General features: G+C 41.9%; 1 protein-coding gene and 1 long non-coding RNA gene across 2 annotated transcripts in view; one reads left to right on the top strand and one right to left on the bottom strand.

Moving 5' to 3' along the window:
- Window positions 1-16,002, top strand: part of GABRR1 (gamma-aminobutyric acid type A receptor subunit rho1) — a 31,225-nt gene that overhangs the window by 2,525 nt on the left and 12,698 nt on the right. The window contains exon 2 of the mRNA XM_035109407.2: window positions 13,551-13,604. Coding sequence (XP_034965298.1) covers window positions 13,551-13,604 — 54 coding nt within the window. The remainder of the gene's footprint in view (window positions 1-13,550; window positions 13,605-16,002) is intronic.
- Window positions 1,411-15,614, bottom strand: LOC118082260 (uncharacterized). Its single transcript, XR_004692224.3, has 3 exons — window positions 15,330-15,614; window positions 12,211-12,299; window positions 1,411-1,536 (listed from the first exon to the last, which is right to left on the bottom strand). It is a non-coding gene; the product is annotated as an uncharacterized LOC118082260 (long non-coding RNA).

Genomic DNA, 16,002 nt, shown 5'->3' with positions numbered 1-16,002 from the left:
GAAACTAGACACAGGAGGTGACAGCTTGTGCTTTCTCCCATGCTCTGCAGGAGACTGGGCAAACTGGACCTAAGAGCACATCAAAAATTACAGATACCGGTAGGTTGTCTAGTAACACTACAGAGCAAGAAAACAAATAAGGAAAGCAGAGAGATGAGAATCTTATATATTAGATTTGTAAATCATCAACCAAATATGTACATCATAATATGATGCATAAAGACTAAGGGTAGATCAGGATCTGGCTTCCAGCGGAGAGGCTGTTTTTACTGATAATAAGAAGCATTCCTTCATGAAATGGGAATGTTTTGTTGGAGTGGGCGGGGGGGCAGGACCCAATGTGGTGCTGATATTGATACCTGATGTACTGAAATCAGGACAATGCTTTTGGAAAGTCCTCACAGACCCTAGAAAAGGGATTGTTCAAACTGGATCAGGTAATGGGTGGAGACAGGGTGCCTACTTTCCAATTCCTAATATAATAAAGCTACTTTTAGTTTCTTAGAGCAGGGATGGGAAACCTGTGGCCCTCCAAGTGTTATCGTGCGTAAGCCTGTCCCACCCTCCCTCTTTTCTTGTGCCAAACACTGTGTGCGCATGCACAATTGTGCATGCATTGAACGTGCACAAAATGGGAGCTGCCTGTACAATACTTCCTAGTTTTGCTTTTGGTTTCCTTTCAATATTGTGTTTGAAACAAATTATACTGACAACAATCTATCGTGACTGTGGCCTTGCCTTTTTCTTTTCGGATAGTGACATTTAAAAAACCATCATCACCCAACATAATTTTGCCCCGAAAGATTTTTATTTTGCAGCTCTTTCAAACTTTGCCTCTGGTTTCTAGAAAAACCATGAGTTCCATTGACAGCCCCACCATAAGGATGCTTTTCTTCAATTAATTCTAATTTGATGTACTTAAATTGTCCCATTCTAGCTAGTGTTCCCATGAGAACATGCCAAAACTATTCAACTATTATTTACAGCTTTTGCCAACCTGGTACCCTCCAGAGGTTTAGCCCATACCAGCAAACAACAACAACAACAACAACAGCAACAACAACAAAAGAGGAAAATCCAGCATAGAGATAACAACTAAAACCAATTCCAAGCCAACATAAAGCCAGCAGGGGGATAAGGTTGGCCTATAAGTAGGGGTAGGGAGGTACCTCAACAACAGGTTGTCTCTGACTTACGGCTATTTGTTTCAACATCTGACACAAGTGTATGTTTACAAGTGTAAATGAGTAGGAAGCTCACCATGCAGTAAGGAAACCTGCAAAGGCAAGGTTCCTGAGTGTGTAGAGGTGCCTGCCACCATCATCTAGACTGCCAGCACCAACGTGGACACTGATTTTGAGGGGGGATGAAACTGGAGGGTCAGAAGAGGCAGTAGCACAACCCACAGGTGCTGGAGCAAGTCCAGTAAGCAGAGACCTTCAGAATCAGACATGCTTGGACCGGAGACCCCTGAGCTAGGACCACCAGTCACTGCAGCGTCCAAGCTGGACCCCATCATGAAGCCAGAATCCTTGCCTTGAAAAGGAAAGGAAAGAAAAGGAAAGGAAAATTTATTGGCCAAGTATCAACCATACTTGGAATTTTGCTTCGGCTACATTGCAATGTAAAGAAAAAACATACCTCATACAAACACTATTCTGCTCACAATACAACAGCACAGCGAAAAGACCCCATACCACCAACTGGCCTCCCTTCCGCCCACAACTACAGATTTAACAATTTGATGGCACAAGGAAAAAAGCTATTCCTGTGCCTAGACGTTTTTGTATATAGAGTCCTGTGCTGACGTCCGTATGGGAGTAAATCAAAAAGGTGATGACCAGGATGTGAAGGGTCTACAGCAATTCTCTCGGCTCTCTTCCTGACTCAAGCGGCATAAAGTGTCTCTGTTGGAGGCAAACTAACATCAATTACCCTTTCTGCAGTTCTTACTGCTCATTGGAGCTTATCCAGCTTAAGGGCCTCAAATGCCACTGAGAACGTTCGCCACAAAAGGTAGTGTGCTCAATTAAAAAGAATGGAGAGACAGCAGTGTATCAGACTCCAGGACAGAGGGCTGAACCAGTAGGAGTCCTGGGAAGGGTAGTCAGGGCCAAGTTCCCACACAGCACTTGTTGGAGTTGTCTTATCTCAGGGTCCTGTCCAGGGTCCTGAAATATATATCTCTGGTCACCATTACTTCCTGGTTACTATTATTGACCTTTTGAATTACACTGCCTTTGCTTGTCATTCTCTTGCTCTTGCTACTTGCTCAGGATTACTGCTAGATCTGCTTCTTCCAGACTCCACTGTGGGCTCAGTCTTGAAGCTGATCCTTCTGCCTGTGCTCCTATGGGAACCTAATCTGCCCTGTTCCCAATTTTGTTGGAGTTTGTATGTTCCCAGCACTGAGAAATAAGGCAATGCATATTTCTAGGGCCTTAAATATCTTATTTTCCTTGTGTGTGCACTGCCTTCTCAGAAGCAATTGCCCCTTCCCCCAAGTTCAATGGGACTTACCCCCGGGTATAGGATTTTTTTGGCCTTGGATAACTTTGGTACAAATGGTATAGATGTGGTGAAATAACTAAACAAAGTTCCTACAAAGGCTAATGACCCTTGGCTTAAGTAAAACTATTTTTCTCTCTCACTTAAATAACAGTGTTGTCTCTCCTGTAGGTTCAGTATCATTATCCATGCCTGGCTGATGGGAAAGTGACATCAGGAGACAGGCTGTGTTGGGGCACAAAGTGGTTCAGCACCCACTGCCCAAACACCTCTTCTGCTCTGTAAATTGTGTCCCACGCACCACTGGGGGGTCTCAGGAGGGGGGAACCTCTGCCCTTCCAGTTCTTGTTGGACTCCAGTACCCACCAACCCCAGACATCACAGCCAATAAGAGATAAAAAAAATTCTGATCCTTAGTTCCTCCAGATGACATGTTTATTGAGCTTGCACATCCTGATCTGCTTGCACAAAGCTTACATGGAAATTCTACTGTACCATGTACAGTCTTTATCGAGCATTTGTTCTGATTTGTGGGGAGGCTATATGCCAATGAGCATTCATTCTGATTTGCTTGCCACTATAGTTATATGGCTCCCTGTTGATCAGTCTTCTATCCCACACTTTGCATTTCCTTGTCACTTGCCTAACTGCAAAAAGTCATTTAAGTAAAGATGGATTTGTTGTGCCAGAACACCCTGATCCACTTTATTTGCTCAAATCTAACCTTGTGGTATACAGTTGAATTCCTCCTTTTTGCAATTTGAATAGAGCTTTCTGAATTGCCAAACAGGAGCTGAGCCTCCTTTTCACTAGATTTTCTTCTTTTACTGCACCTACAGGTGGACTTCTTATATAGATGACTGGGTGAGGCAGAGCAGTTAATGTGTGATATCTAAGGTGTAACTGGAACAGCGGCTGCTTTGCAGTGGTCATGAAAATTTTCCACCATTGCAACTTCCTGCACACAATCTTGGCTCAAGCTAGGATAGGGATAAGAATGGGGATTTGCCTTAAAGAAGGGCTAGAGGGGTTCTGAAATAAATTCTTTTACATGCACAGGCTGGAAAGCCTGCCAAAGAGGAGGAAGGTGAAGTGGAAGGGGGGGGACTCCCACTGCCACAGAGCAGCCCCACTTCATTCATGTGCTGCCACTAGAATCCCACTGTGACCCAGATTTAATCTATTTTTACCTCTCTTATTTTATCATCTTCCTTCTTTCTGCTCTGCATTTTCCTACTGCATCATTTCTAACAGCAGTCACACCTACTAATCTTCCCTGTCCTTAGCTCTTTGCTCAACAGCTGATAGTTATTATTTCCCTTATGATTTGCTTCTCATAGAATGTCCCCAAAGCAATTCAACAGTAAAAAATATGCGCAATAAAAGCATTTCTTTAAAAGAATGTCAAGTCCAACACAGATACAGACTGGGATTTTTATTTTTTTATTTCAAATGATCTTCACTTAAAAGTATTGTTGGTAAAGGAAGGTCTTCAACAGGTGCCAAGAAGATAATAGAAATATACACTACAAAAGACTGGAGAAGTTATACCCATTTCCTTTTACTTTTTGTAGCCTGAGTTTATTATTAACTCCTTCTTCCCCTTGTGATTTTTTCTCTGTGGAGATGGCACTTGGTAAACTACTTGTTCATACAGCCCAGGAATGGAAACCTGCAGCCTTCAACACATTATTGGATTCTATTGTTGGACTCCAACTCCCACCAGTCCCACTCAGAATGGCAAATGGTTAGGGATGATGGAAGCTGCAGCCCAATAACAACTGAAGGGCACAGCTTTGCCATCCTTGCTCTCTAGACTATGTACCACATTTTTTACTTGGTGAAATTCCTGCTTAGATACAAGAAGCTACCACCACCCACTTCCTGCACTTTCTGTAAACAATTGAAGACATTTGTTCCAACAGGCTTTCACAGCTGGACAAGTGGGTCTTTACCATGAGTGTCCTCTTGTTAGGGTTTCAGTCTTGTTCTAAATGTACCTGTTGTTTTGTGTTTTTAACTATCATCTATGTAAACTGCCCTGAGAAATCAAAGATGATGATGATAATTTCTTCTTTCTACCACTTGCACAACCTAAGCATATTTCCACAGTCACCATCTTCCCGCTTCTTGAATTCACCCAATGCATCTCTCCATCTCTACTGAAAGGACCTGTCCATCTGTCTTTCCTCCCACCAACACACACACTCTCTTTCTCTTTCTCTTCTCTCTCTCTCTCTCTCTCTCTCTCTCTCTCTCTCTCTCTCTCTCTCTCTTCTCTTCTCTGATTGGATTTTTTCCATCTACTTTTGTCGGAACTGGGATGGGTGGGGGAGGAAAGTTTTATGTCATTCAGAAAGATAGTTGTCAATATTGTGTTGCTTCCAGAGATTATGAAAAAATAGAATCAATAAGATTGTATGATTTGGCTTACTTTTTGCCTTCCTCTGCTGTACATCTTGCATTGCTGGACTGAGCTATTTGAAGTTATTCACTCATCAGGCACCTTTTGCAGCACACTTTCATTGTGGTGTGCAAAACTGAAAGTTATGCTCACAGGATAGGATCCAGAGGAAAGAAGCTTGGCCTGCAGTCACTGTAAAGAACTTGCAAGAGATTGTGCAGTTCCTTGTGCAAAATGGAAGCACACCTCAGAATTTCAGCTCCCTTTTCATGTGCAGCTATCCTATGTTAATTCAGAAAAGGCCTCAAGAGCAACCCTAATATTATTTTTGATTAACAGTGGGAAATTATTCAATAACTTCTTTTAAGGTAATGATTTAATTAAAGTAAAATATTACCTTCACGTTCTATTTGTAACATAGTTACACTTTTGGAAGACTGAAAAATATATTCTCCCTAATAGGGAAGTGATGATTGCAGCAGGATTTAAGAACAATTGTTTCTTAAAGTGCCTGTAACTTTTACTTTATTAAGTAACTATTTTTTGTAACACAGAATCCTGGAATTGTGGACATTTCCTTCCCTTCTCACCCCCCTCTTTAGACCTTTGCAGGCCTAGTATTGCCAGTGCTTAAAACCAAAAATTCTCAAAGTTTGATGGGCCCTGAGGCATGGGCGTAGCCAGGGTTTATGTTATAGGGGGACAGGCTTTATGTTGGGAGGAGGGCAGAACTAAGCTGTCTGCAATGTGATTGGTCAGTTAGTTAAGTATTTTTATTTACTTTATTTTATTTACTTGGCTATGCTCATGCCCAGGGGGCAGAACATTCTCAAGCACTGTGCAGAACGCAGATGAAATCTGGGGAGAGGGAATCCAACAGTTTTTGGTGGGTTGGGTTTTGGGGAGGATAACCTAATATGGAAGCGTTTCCCCCTAGGTGTATGAACAAACCCCAGCAGTAAAGCTGTCTGTTCACTCGTAGAATACAACAGGTTTTTTTAAAAGCTGATCCCCCTTACCTTTCCTGCAACTGGACTATGAGCAACAACGTAGGTTTTTCTCTGATTGGTTGGTATACCTAAGATTGAGGGTGCTTCCAGATGGGCGTTTATTGAGGGGTAGGCACACGTTGCACACACTTTTTTTTACAGCATCTACATGATATTTTTAGCATCAAAATGGCATCCTATATCCCCCCAACACCTACCAGATTTGCCCATTCCAGAAAAACCCAAATACAGTACTGTAAAAAAAAGGAAGGAAGGAAGGAAGGAAGGAAGGAAGGAAGGAAGGAAGGAAGGAAGGAAGGAAGGAAGGAAGGAAGGAAGGAATGTTACCAACTAGCGGTTTGCAATAGCAGAACTATCCTTTTACAATAGAAACCTTGCCCCATCTAGAAATCCCCTCAGGTTCCCCATGTTGGAATATGCAATATGATGCCACTTGTTTCACTACAGTATTGCAATGGTCCTGTTTCATAAGTAATGTATTGAGCAAAAGCTCAACATAGTGGTGTTCTGCCAAGTGCATGGGGGCAGATTGTTGCTTCATAATGGCTCTAGAGAACAAACCAAAGGCTGGGCACCGCAGCTGACCCCTCAGCCCTTGGTGGGATAGCTGTACATGCAAATACATTGTACCAATCTGGTTTGCCTTTTGCTTCTGGCATGTCAACCTTTTCCACGTCATCTGCAATAGCTCAAGATTAATGGATAGATCTGGCCTTACTTCTGCCAGACACCAGGTCTACTGCTCCCACATATCTTACCGGATAGACCTGGCCTCACAGCCATTGGGCACAAGTACTGTATCATGACAACTTAAGTTGATCCTTAGACTTGAGGTGCTAAACTAGTATCCTATTTACTTCTCTTTGTTTCTTTGGCTGCTTCCAGGCAATTTGTTCATTAAGCATTCATCTTGATTACTTTGCACAAAGTTTGCAGGGAGGTTATACACACCAACATTCATTCTGGAATGAATTCATTCAGCATTCATTCTGATTAATTTGCAAATACGCTATTATATGATGTCACATCAATGAATTGTTATCCTACAGTCTCCAGTGCACTCTCCTGTCACTTTCCTTACAAAAAGAGAGAGTCCAATTTCTTAATTGTGCAACCTGATTTTACTGTTATGTGAGGAGAAATCAAGATCAGTTAAGAAATCCTTCTTTCAGTACATCTCTTCTCTAGGCTCCACTAATCCATGATGAGTTCACAATGGTCAGTCTTTGTTTAAATAAGTCACAAACTACCCTCTTGTCAGATGAGCAAAATACAAGATGCAAACCCCATAATAACTAAAAAGCTAGCTCAAAACATTATGCCTGAACTGTGCATATAAACACAAGTAGCCCCTGCCCCCAATGTTCCTGTCTGACCTTCCCATATTGAGCAGGGGTCCTAATCACACAGAGACTTCTAAGCATCTTCGTGTGAACATGTGTGAAAAATACCCTTCATACCTTTACACTCAACATGCATGGGGAAAGCATGTTGGGGGCAGGGCTAGTATGTGCGCCCCTGCCACGCCCCTTACTTGTGTTTGCATTCCCTGTTTAGGCATAACAGAACAAAGCTTACTATGTCTAAGAAACTCAGGGAGGGTTTTTATGCTACTGCTTTCTGCAGAACTCACTATTGTGCTTCCTGAAGAACGAGTATGAAAGCTAAACTAGATAGGACATGGGAGTTTCATGGTTGGAGCTCCTGAGCGCCTGTTTCTTTGTACAAATCAAACAAATTTTGTGGGTTTTTGGATCAGGGCTAGAGCTCACAGCAAACCTCCTAACTTTTTGGTCATATTCATGCTATACATGGCTTCCTCCTAAAGGATCCTGGGAACTGTAGTTTGTTACAGGTGCTGGGAACTGTAGCTTTGTTAGGGTAAACTACAGTTCTCAAGATAATTGGGAGAAACATTATGTTTTAAATGTGCTTTCAATGTGTGGTGTAGGTGTGACCCCACACCCAGACTCTGATCCAGATTTCCCTTTCTGGGAATTAGTTATATTAGCGGCTGATTGGAAAACAGACAAAAAATTAATTTGCTAGTCAGGATGAGTGAGGAGTTGGAATAGACTCAGATAAGAGATGAGAACACTAACCCTCCAACACTACTCAGACACGGTGGGTGCAGAGCTATTATAATAACAGGCATACTGGGATGTGCGGGGGAGGGGAGGGGAAGCCTGTGAAAGGTAGTTTTAAGGCACCTGGCAGGCCAAAATGTGACTGCAGAATTGCATTCAGCTTGGTCACAGGTTCAACAGGCACCATTGGTAGGTGTTAAGCTGCTGCTAAGCCCCTCTTTGACACTTTTTCTAAAGCTAATTGCCCGCCCAACCTGCACACTGGGGCTGGGGCAGGGGAAGGAATTTTAAACAGGATCATAGCTTCTTAGGAACTGGTTAAAACTCCCCTCTCCATACACTGCAGCCCTGATGAAAATTAGGAACTTCTGCACTTTGTAACAAATTCCCTGGGTGGACTAACAATCCAATCCTATTTCCAGGGAACTTTTGTAGTTCTGTGAGGGTCTCCTATCAACTCTCAACACCCTTAACAAACTACACACCCCAGGATTCCTTGGGGGAAGCAGTGACTATTTAATGTGGCATGATACTGCTTTAAATGTATAGTGCAGATGTGACATCGAGGCGCAGGATTTCTGTGTGCAATGACAATTTTATTTCAATTTGTTTATCTGGAGAAGTGTTAAGTATGTGAGCCTCCATCTCCAATGTGAAGTGAAACATCTTGCACACAGACTTCTAACCACTCAGGCATTGTCTTCCTGTTTTTGTTTTCTCTTTCAGTTTTGTTCCTGGGAATTAGACATTTTATCGTCTAATAAATGTAGAATGATCAAAGAATTCAGTTTCTTTCTAGTGCAGAGAATAGCAGGGAGAGCAAAACGAAGGAAAAACGTATGAGGAAGCAGTTTAGAGTTCCATTTTAGCATGACTGCACTGGTTCCTTCCCCTCACATTGTAAACAACCAGGTAGTAAAATTATTAATTCCTCTACAGAGTATTTTGATACTATGACAGCTCACTAGGTGCACAGTTTTGCTTTTCTGTTCTGAGTTGCTACATTTGCACTCAGGGTTTTGTTCCAGGGGATTTGTGGATTGGGCATTTATCCTGATTAGTTCTCACAACTTTTCAGAGAGGTTAGATGTTGCCTGTGTCTTGAGCATTTATTCCAATTTGTTTGCATGAAGCAAATGTTCTACCACACTTTCCAGCACATCTTCCTGTCACTTTCCTTCTTGCAAAAAAAAATCTGCTGAGGGACAGGTTGTGTTTGTTGCACAAGAGTACAACCTGAATTTGCCAAGCTGTGATTGAATCCCACCCAATAATGGTGTCAATAAGGACAATCCAGGATCAATTCCAGGTTTGAGAACCCGTAGGAAAGTGCTTTCTGTGAAACCCCTCCTACATGGGTTCCCCACCTCCTCCAGCCACAAGCTGACCTGCTGGTGGCAATGGCAGTCAGCTGTGAGTCATGGTTTTAAATGTCCCACAATGCCCAAGAGCAAGCAATGTAGCATTTGCTTCTGGACATTGTGGGAAATTTAAAATACAGCTTGTTGTTGTATGCTGTCCAGGACATTTTTTTAATGTCAGTGGGCTGTCCAAGTGGGTACCCTGTCCAAGGGTATCAGGAGTCAAGAGATAATGCTTGTTTTAGTTTATCTTACTGCTGCATTTGGAAGGTTTTCAGTTCCCCTGCAGCTTAGTTTACTTGCTTGAGTCATCTATATTTGTTCTACTGACCTCCCTTCACCTCCAAGGCATCAGTTGGCACATTACACTTTGAACCTTTTTGTTTTCTTTTTATGGTACACTATTAATCTGGATTAGATGGGTTGAACAAATGTTTGGCAATGAAGAGCCTGGTTCAGTAAAGGAATTGGCATTGAATGATGCTTGGCTTCCAGAGTCTTACAATCCTATAGGCCAGTGGTGGCCAAACTTGGCCCTCCAGCTGTTTTGGGACTATAATTCCCATCATCCTTGACCACTGGTCCTGTTAGCTAGGGATGATGGGAGTTATAGTCCAAAAACAGCTGGAGGGCCAGGTTGGCCACCACTGCTGTAGGCTCTACAGTGTAGAGACATGTGTGCAGACAAAGTATGTGTGTATCTGTGAATTTATTATTATTAAGAGATTTCTATACAGTATCGCCCTCCACCAAAAATAGTCATGGAATGGTTTACAAAAACGGGATGATATAAAAATATGTTACAGAACTTAAAGCAGAAATAGTAAAACAATTCTTATAAGTTGCAGAAATAGCATGTTGTAAACATGTTTCAGTATGTGTTTCTTGATGAGGGATAATAATGCTTTGTTAGTTTTGGATAACAAAGTGGCTTTAACATTTTAAAAATCTTGTTTTGTGATTATTATAACATTCTGCACAGTTAATTGTAAGGGGCGGGGATTTTAAAAGTTCATGCCCCAACACCTGCCTGCTTTCTGAGTCCATTTTGCTAGCCAAATTTCACGCATTAGCTCATCAAATTTCCTAAGAATATAGACTAGCCTTCTCCTGCTTTTTCCAATGCTTTTAGTTGCTTTCTATTATTACCAAAAGCTTTTTTGATAATGAATTTCCTTTGTTAGTGTGTATCTGTGCTTACATAAGACAATGCAAAGTGCACCTGAATTGGCAGAGGCAAAAGGAGAGATTAGCAAATGAGTCTGCTAACATGATGCATCATTTTTCATTCATTAAGCCTGGATTTTACATGTTCAAAAGCTTACTTTGCTTGCTTTGCCCCCCACAAGTGTGCTAATTTAGAAGATCTTCTTTTAGAAGGGGCCCAACCTGAAAGAAGTCGGCAACTGCCAGAGTACATTGAATGAGCTGAAGTGTGTCTCTGGGTCATATATTTCCCCAGAATGCACTGTGCATCTTTGACTCCAGGAAGTCTCTTGAATTCACCAGATTTTGATGGCAGCACCTGGCTCAACAGAGCCTACTTCAGCCACTGTGGCACAAATAGGTTGGTTCCGTGTTGTCAGGGTAATGTAGCCTGGACGGGATGTTACACCACTCTGAGTACGTCACTTTCAACAACTCTGAGTGTGTATGCACACATGGCCATAAAGTGTATTCACTGTCTTCTGCAGACACATGTTTTTGGTCAGTGCACCCACACTGTCATCTTCATATTGTTGGTACATTGTTCTTTTGGTGTTTTGAAAGTGCCTTTCAGTGGAGCAGTTAAAAGCTGTCTTGCATTTTGTGACACATTCTGAAATGCATTTGGCTTGTGTGGAAACAGAGAACGCCTCCTATTGGGCAGGGTCTTATGACATTGTTAGGCTGCACCTGAACCATGGAGATTAACCTGAGAAAAACCTGAGCCATTTGGTGTTTTAGTCTACCTGGAAGATAATCAAATTGTTTTAAAATGTGGCTTAAAATGTCTGAACAATTATTTTAAACGGCCCTAAATGGCCTTGGTCCAGTATACCTGAAGGAGCGTCTCCACCCCCATCGTTCTACCCGGACACTGAGGTCCAGCGCCGAGGGCCTTCTGGCAGTTCCCTCGCTACGAGAAGCCAAGTTAAAGGGAACCAGGCAAAGGGCCTTCTCAGTAGTGGCACCCAGTCTGTGGAATGCCCTTCCACCAGAGGTCAAAGAGAACAACAATTACCAGACCTTTAGAAGGCATATTAAGGCAGCCCTGTTTAGGGAAGCTTTTAATGTTTGATGGATATCTGTATTTTAATGTTTTGTTGGAAGCCGCCCAGAGTGGCTGGGGGAACCCAGCCAGATGGGCGGGGTATAAATACTTTTTTATTATTGGCACTGCTGTTGTTGTTGCTACTAAAGTGTTAATATCAGTTCACTCACAATGTTATTGTCTCATGTTCTGCAGAGCTCAAATTATGGGGAGAAAGGCAATGGGTTCTTAATAATACCCTCTATTTAAAACCCTTATAAAAATCCATCCATTTTAGCCAGAAAAAAAATGCTCCTATAGCCTTCTAAAAACAGTGACTGGGGTGGAGGGAATTAGAAAATGTCTCCCATCCCCACAGGATTCAAACACTGAGTAGGCTAAAGGCTATGAGAACTTGACTTCACAGCAGATGTTTATCCTTTGTTCCATGAGCATTACCCAGGGGTTCTGTGTAATTTTACAACCTCCTGCCTCTGATACTTCACTTTCCCCTCTTCTGCAGGCCAATCATCTAAGTTTCACACTGCAAGTTAAAAACTTTTTTTGGAGTGAGATTCCCCCTCAAAAAAGATTAAATAGAACTTACCCCAATATTGGTAGCTTATGCTGGAGGTGTCAATCTATCAAATTTTCCATATTCTCTGGTCATCTTCATAGAGCAGATCATATTGGCACCTAATAGTAATGGAAATAAGCGAAACTGTGGAATACGGACTGCATCAAGATCCTCTAATACAATAATACCGGTATTGTTTGGATACATCAAGGAAGTTGCATTATCCTTCACCTTCTTATGTCACCCTGACTTTAAAGCACATGACTTTCCCCCAAAGAGTCCTGGGAACTGTAGTTCCCACCTCACAGGAGTACAATTCCCAGAATCCTTAACAAATTGTGGTTTCTATGTTTCTTTGGGTAAAGTTATGTGCTGTTTGATGTGCATTAAATGTAAGGTGTGGATCATCCCTCGGTTTATGAACACCTTGGTTTACGAATTTTTGGTTTACGAACACCACGGACCCATCTGGAATGGATTAATTCACTTTCCATTACTTTCAATGGGAAAGTTCGCTTCAGTTTATGAACGCTTCAGTTTATGAACAGACTTTCGGAACCAATTACACCCATGCTTCGGGTTAAGTACGCTTCAGGTTGAGTACTCCGCGGACCCGTCTGGAACGGATTAATCCACTTTCCATTACTTTCAATGGGAAAGTTCGCTTCAGTTTATGAACGTTTCAGTTTAAGTACTCCGTGGACCGTCTGGAACAGATTAATCCACTTTCCATTACTTTCAATGGGAAAGTTTGCTTCAGTTTATGAACGCTTCAGTTTATGAACAGCCTTCCTCAAGAAATAGAAAATTGGCTAACCAAGTTCTGAGATATGGTTCAAATGCTCAAATTTACAAATATAATAAGGATTAGGGAAGGCCAACAGCAAGATGATTCATTGAAATGTGAGGCTTGTTTATATCATATTGGAATGTAAAGATGCAGGAGGCAACAAATGCATATAGTTTATCGAAGCAGACATAGATTTAAATATATTTGAGGTCTAGTTGCACATTAAATATGGCTGGCTAAAGTAATATCTTTTTAGAACTAAGATTATTTTATGAATTAAAATAAAACATTGGGTTGTCTTATATTGAATAATGTTGAATGTCTTTGTACAGTATGTATCCAATATTTATATAACATTTCTGTATTTATAGACAAATTAATTTAATATTGGGAATTTTGTATTTAGTGCTTATGATAATAAAATGCATATTCATAAAAAGGAAAAAAGGAAAAGTTAATCTCGAGTGTCAATATAGTGTGTCAAGGATGAAATATGTGATTTGGACTAGGAAGATATCAATGTAACTTTCTAGAAGATTGTGAACATATGCAACTTATCTGTTTTGGTTTTTGTTCATAGTCGGCCTCAAAGACAGAGAAGAGAAACACATGGAGAATCACACAAGCAAGGCAGGTATGTTCTACTAAAAATGGAAGAGGCCAACGTTCTTTCCTATGCCTTTTCTCCTTTGTAACCACCCCTACCCTCAGCAGAAGTCAGTACTGTACTGATAAAGTTTTCAGATCACACCCATGCCAGTGTAAGTAGCAGAGAAACACAGCAGAGCTTCAAGATCTTGGTCCTTTTCCATTGTCAGCTATTTCAGACTTGACAGTGAGGAAAACTATTTGCCACACAGTTCAACATGAAGTGTTTTAGTGCCTTCAAGTCACAAGACAATTATTCACACTATATACATGAAGTTAGAAGATGCTGGTGCTCATAAACTATGCACTACTAATAACTAAGTATAATAACCTGGGCTAAGGAGGTTGTTGTAAACATGGTACAAGAGTCTCAGAAAGGGGAGAGATCCACACAAAGCTGCTGGATGCCGCTAGCTATACATCAGCCAACACACATACCCACAGAGGAGGCAGTTAGAAGATATTGAGATATGTGGACCAGTGATCTGATTCAGTACAAAGCAGCTTCCTATACAAAATTAAATCCAGGGGCATGAAAGCCAATGGAAGATGCTACCTCTTCCTCCCATTCTGCTGGGTAATACTGGCAATGGTGAAAACAAGCGGCTAGCCAGCAGCGCTCTTGGTCTTGTTGTAAACAAAATCTGCCCTTATTCCCATATGGGGTATACAAGAGCCCTTATAAAGTCCTTTGTCAGTTCTCCATCAGTAGGAGAAAATAACAGAGGCCAACCAGAGAATATTGAGAAGCAAAGCAGCTAGTAATCCTGATCTTTATTGAACTGTTGCAACAGGGTGCTCCCCTCACCGGCAGGAGAAAGGAGAAGGACCCAGAACAAAGGTGTGCCTGCCCTTATGTAGACATTTTGAAATTCCCTGCCCTGGAGCTCAAGACCACCCCTCCATACATCATACAGAAGGGGTGTAGCCCAAGACCACCCCCCAGATATATCATACCTACATCACAGAAAAGGCAATCTACAACAGAAATTTGAATGTTGTTGTTTTTCCTGTCTGCCAGGTTGTCTGATAATGCCTTATCTGATTGCCTTTTCTGGTAGTCTGGCCATTCCTTTGAGATGGTAATCACTTCATTCCTGAGACAACAGAAGGTTCACCCCCTCTCTCCCTGCAGAGAAACACCTAGTCAGCCTGGGAGCAAAAATGGTTTCAGGACTGTCCTCCTGTGCCGCTCCAGAGGCCCACACCTCTATGTACGTGTTTGCTTGGTACATTTATGAACATTTTTATATACTGTATATTCCTGCGTATAAGACTACTCTTTAACCCAGGAAAATCTTCTCAAAAGTCGGGGGTCGTCTTATACGCCGGGTCGTATTTCTTATACAGCAAGTATATCCCAAACTCTATATTTTAACTGGAAATGTTGGGGATCGTCTTATACGCCCAGTCGTCTTATACGCCAGAATATACGGGTATGTAAGACCTTAATTTTTTTATTACAGTCTCAAGTCTATTTCAAATGGTTACATTGGAGCAAAAGTATTTAGGCTCAAGTACCACTACCAAGCCACTGTCAACAGATCAAGTAACCAGCATGCTGCAAACTTGAAATCAAAGCTGTGGGCCTAAGCAGCAAATTACCTCAGCCCTGCTTTCAAGATAAACCAGGCACACATCCAGCTCAGACAGCCTAGACTGTGCAACCAAATTTGCTTCCCAAGCATAACTAGCACAACTTTAAACTCACCCAGCTAAATGCAGCCTGCAAATCAGCCTTGTATGAGACCTGTCGCATTCTTGGCAGCTTCCTGATTTGACAAGCCCAGACAGACAGGAAGAACTGCTTTGCCACATCTCCAGTGGGCTTCCCTACAATGCTATGGGCTATATTTGGCTTGTGGGCTGTGTGTGTGGAAGTGGGCCTAAGGCGCTGAGGTGACTGTTCTGAAGTAACGGCTTCTGTGCTTTCACCCTCCCCTCTTTAAGGCTCTCTTTGCCTTTCCTAAGATATCTGGAGCAGGTATGGAAGCCTTTTCTCTGCAAACCTGCTTCCGGCCTGGCTGGGTTCCCAACTTGCCACTTTGCTTTTGGGCTGCAGCCAGTCGGCTTTTCAGCATTGTTTCTTTAATGCCTGTCACAAAACTATCTTAGACTTGCTTACAATTGACTTCTCAGTGCTTCCTGGCCCTGCCCCTGTTTCCTATTTACTTAGCAATTACAATAAAGATACATTAGATAGTGTGCTATACGTTACACAATGTTGTGTTTGTTCACTAGGGACTGAAGAATCTGAAACGTGCTTTAGCACTCCTGTCACAGCTAGCTGTCTAAAAATACACCAGATCATATGGAGTTATTTTTCAAAGGTTTTGCATAGCTCCCCCACTGGTCCATGATTGTTGGTGGGTCCAGTTACTTGA

The sequence above is a fragment of the Zootoca vivipara genome, chromosome 3 (assembly GCF_965207765.1).
Source record: "Zootoca vivipara chromosome 3, rZooViv2.hap1.1, whole genome shotgun sequence".
In the NCBI taxonomy this organism is placed as follows: Eukaryota; Metazoa; Chordata; class Lepidosauria; order Squamata; family Lacertidae; genus Zootoca; species Zootoca vivipara.
This window is presented reverse-complemented; position numbering and strand designations above follow the sequence as displayed.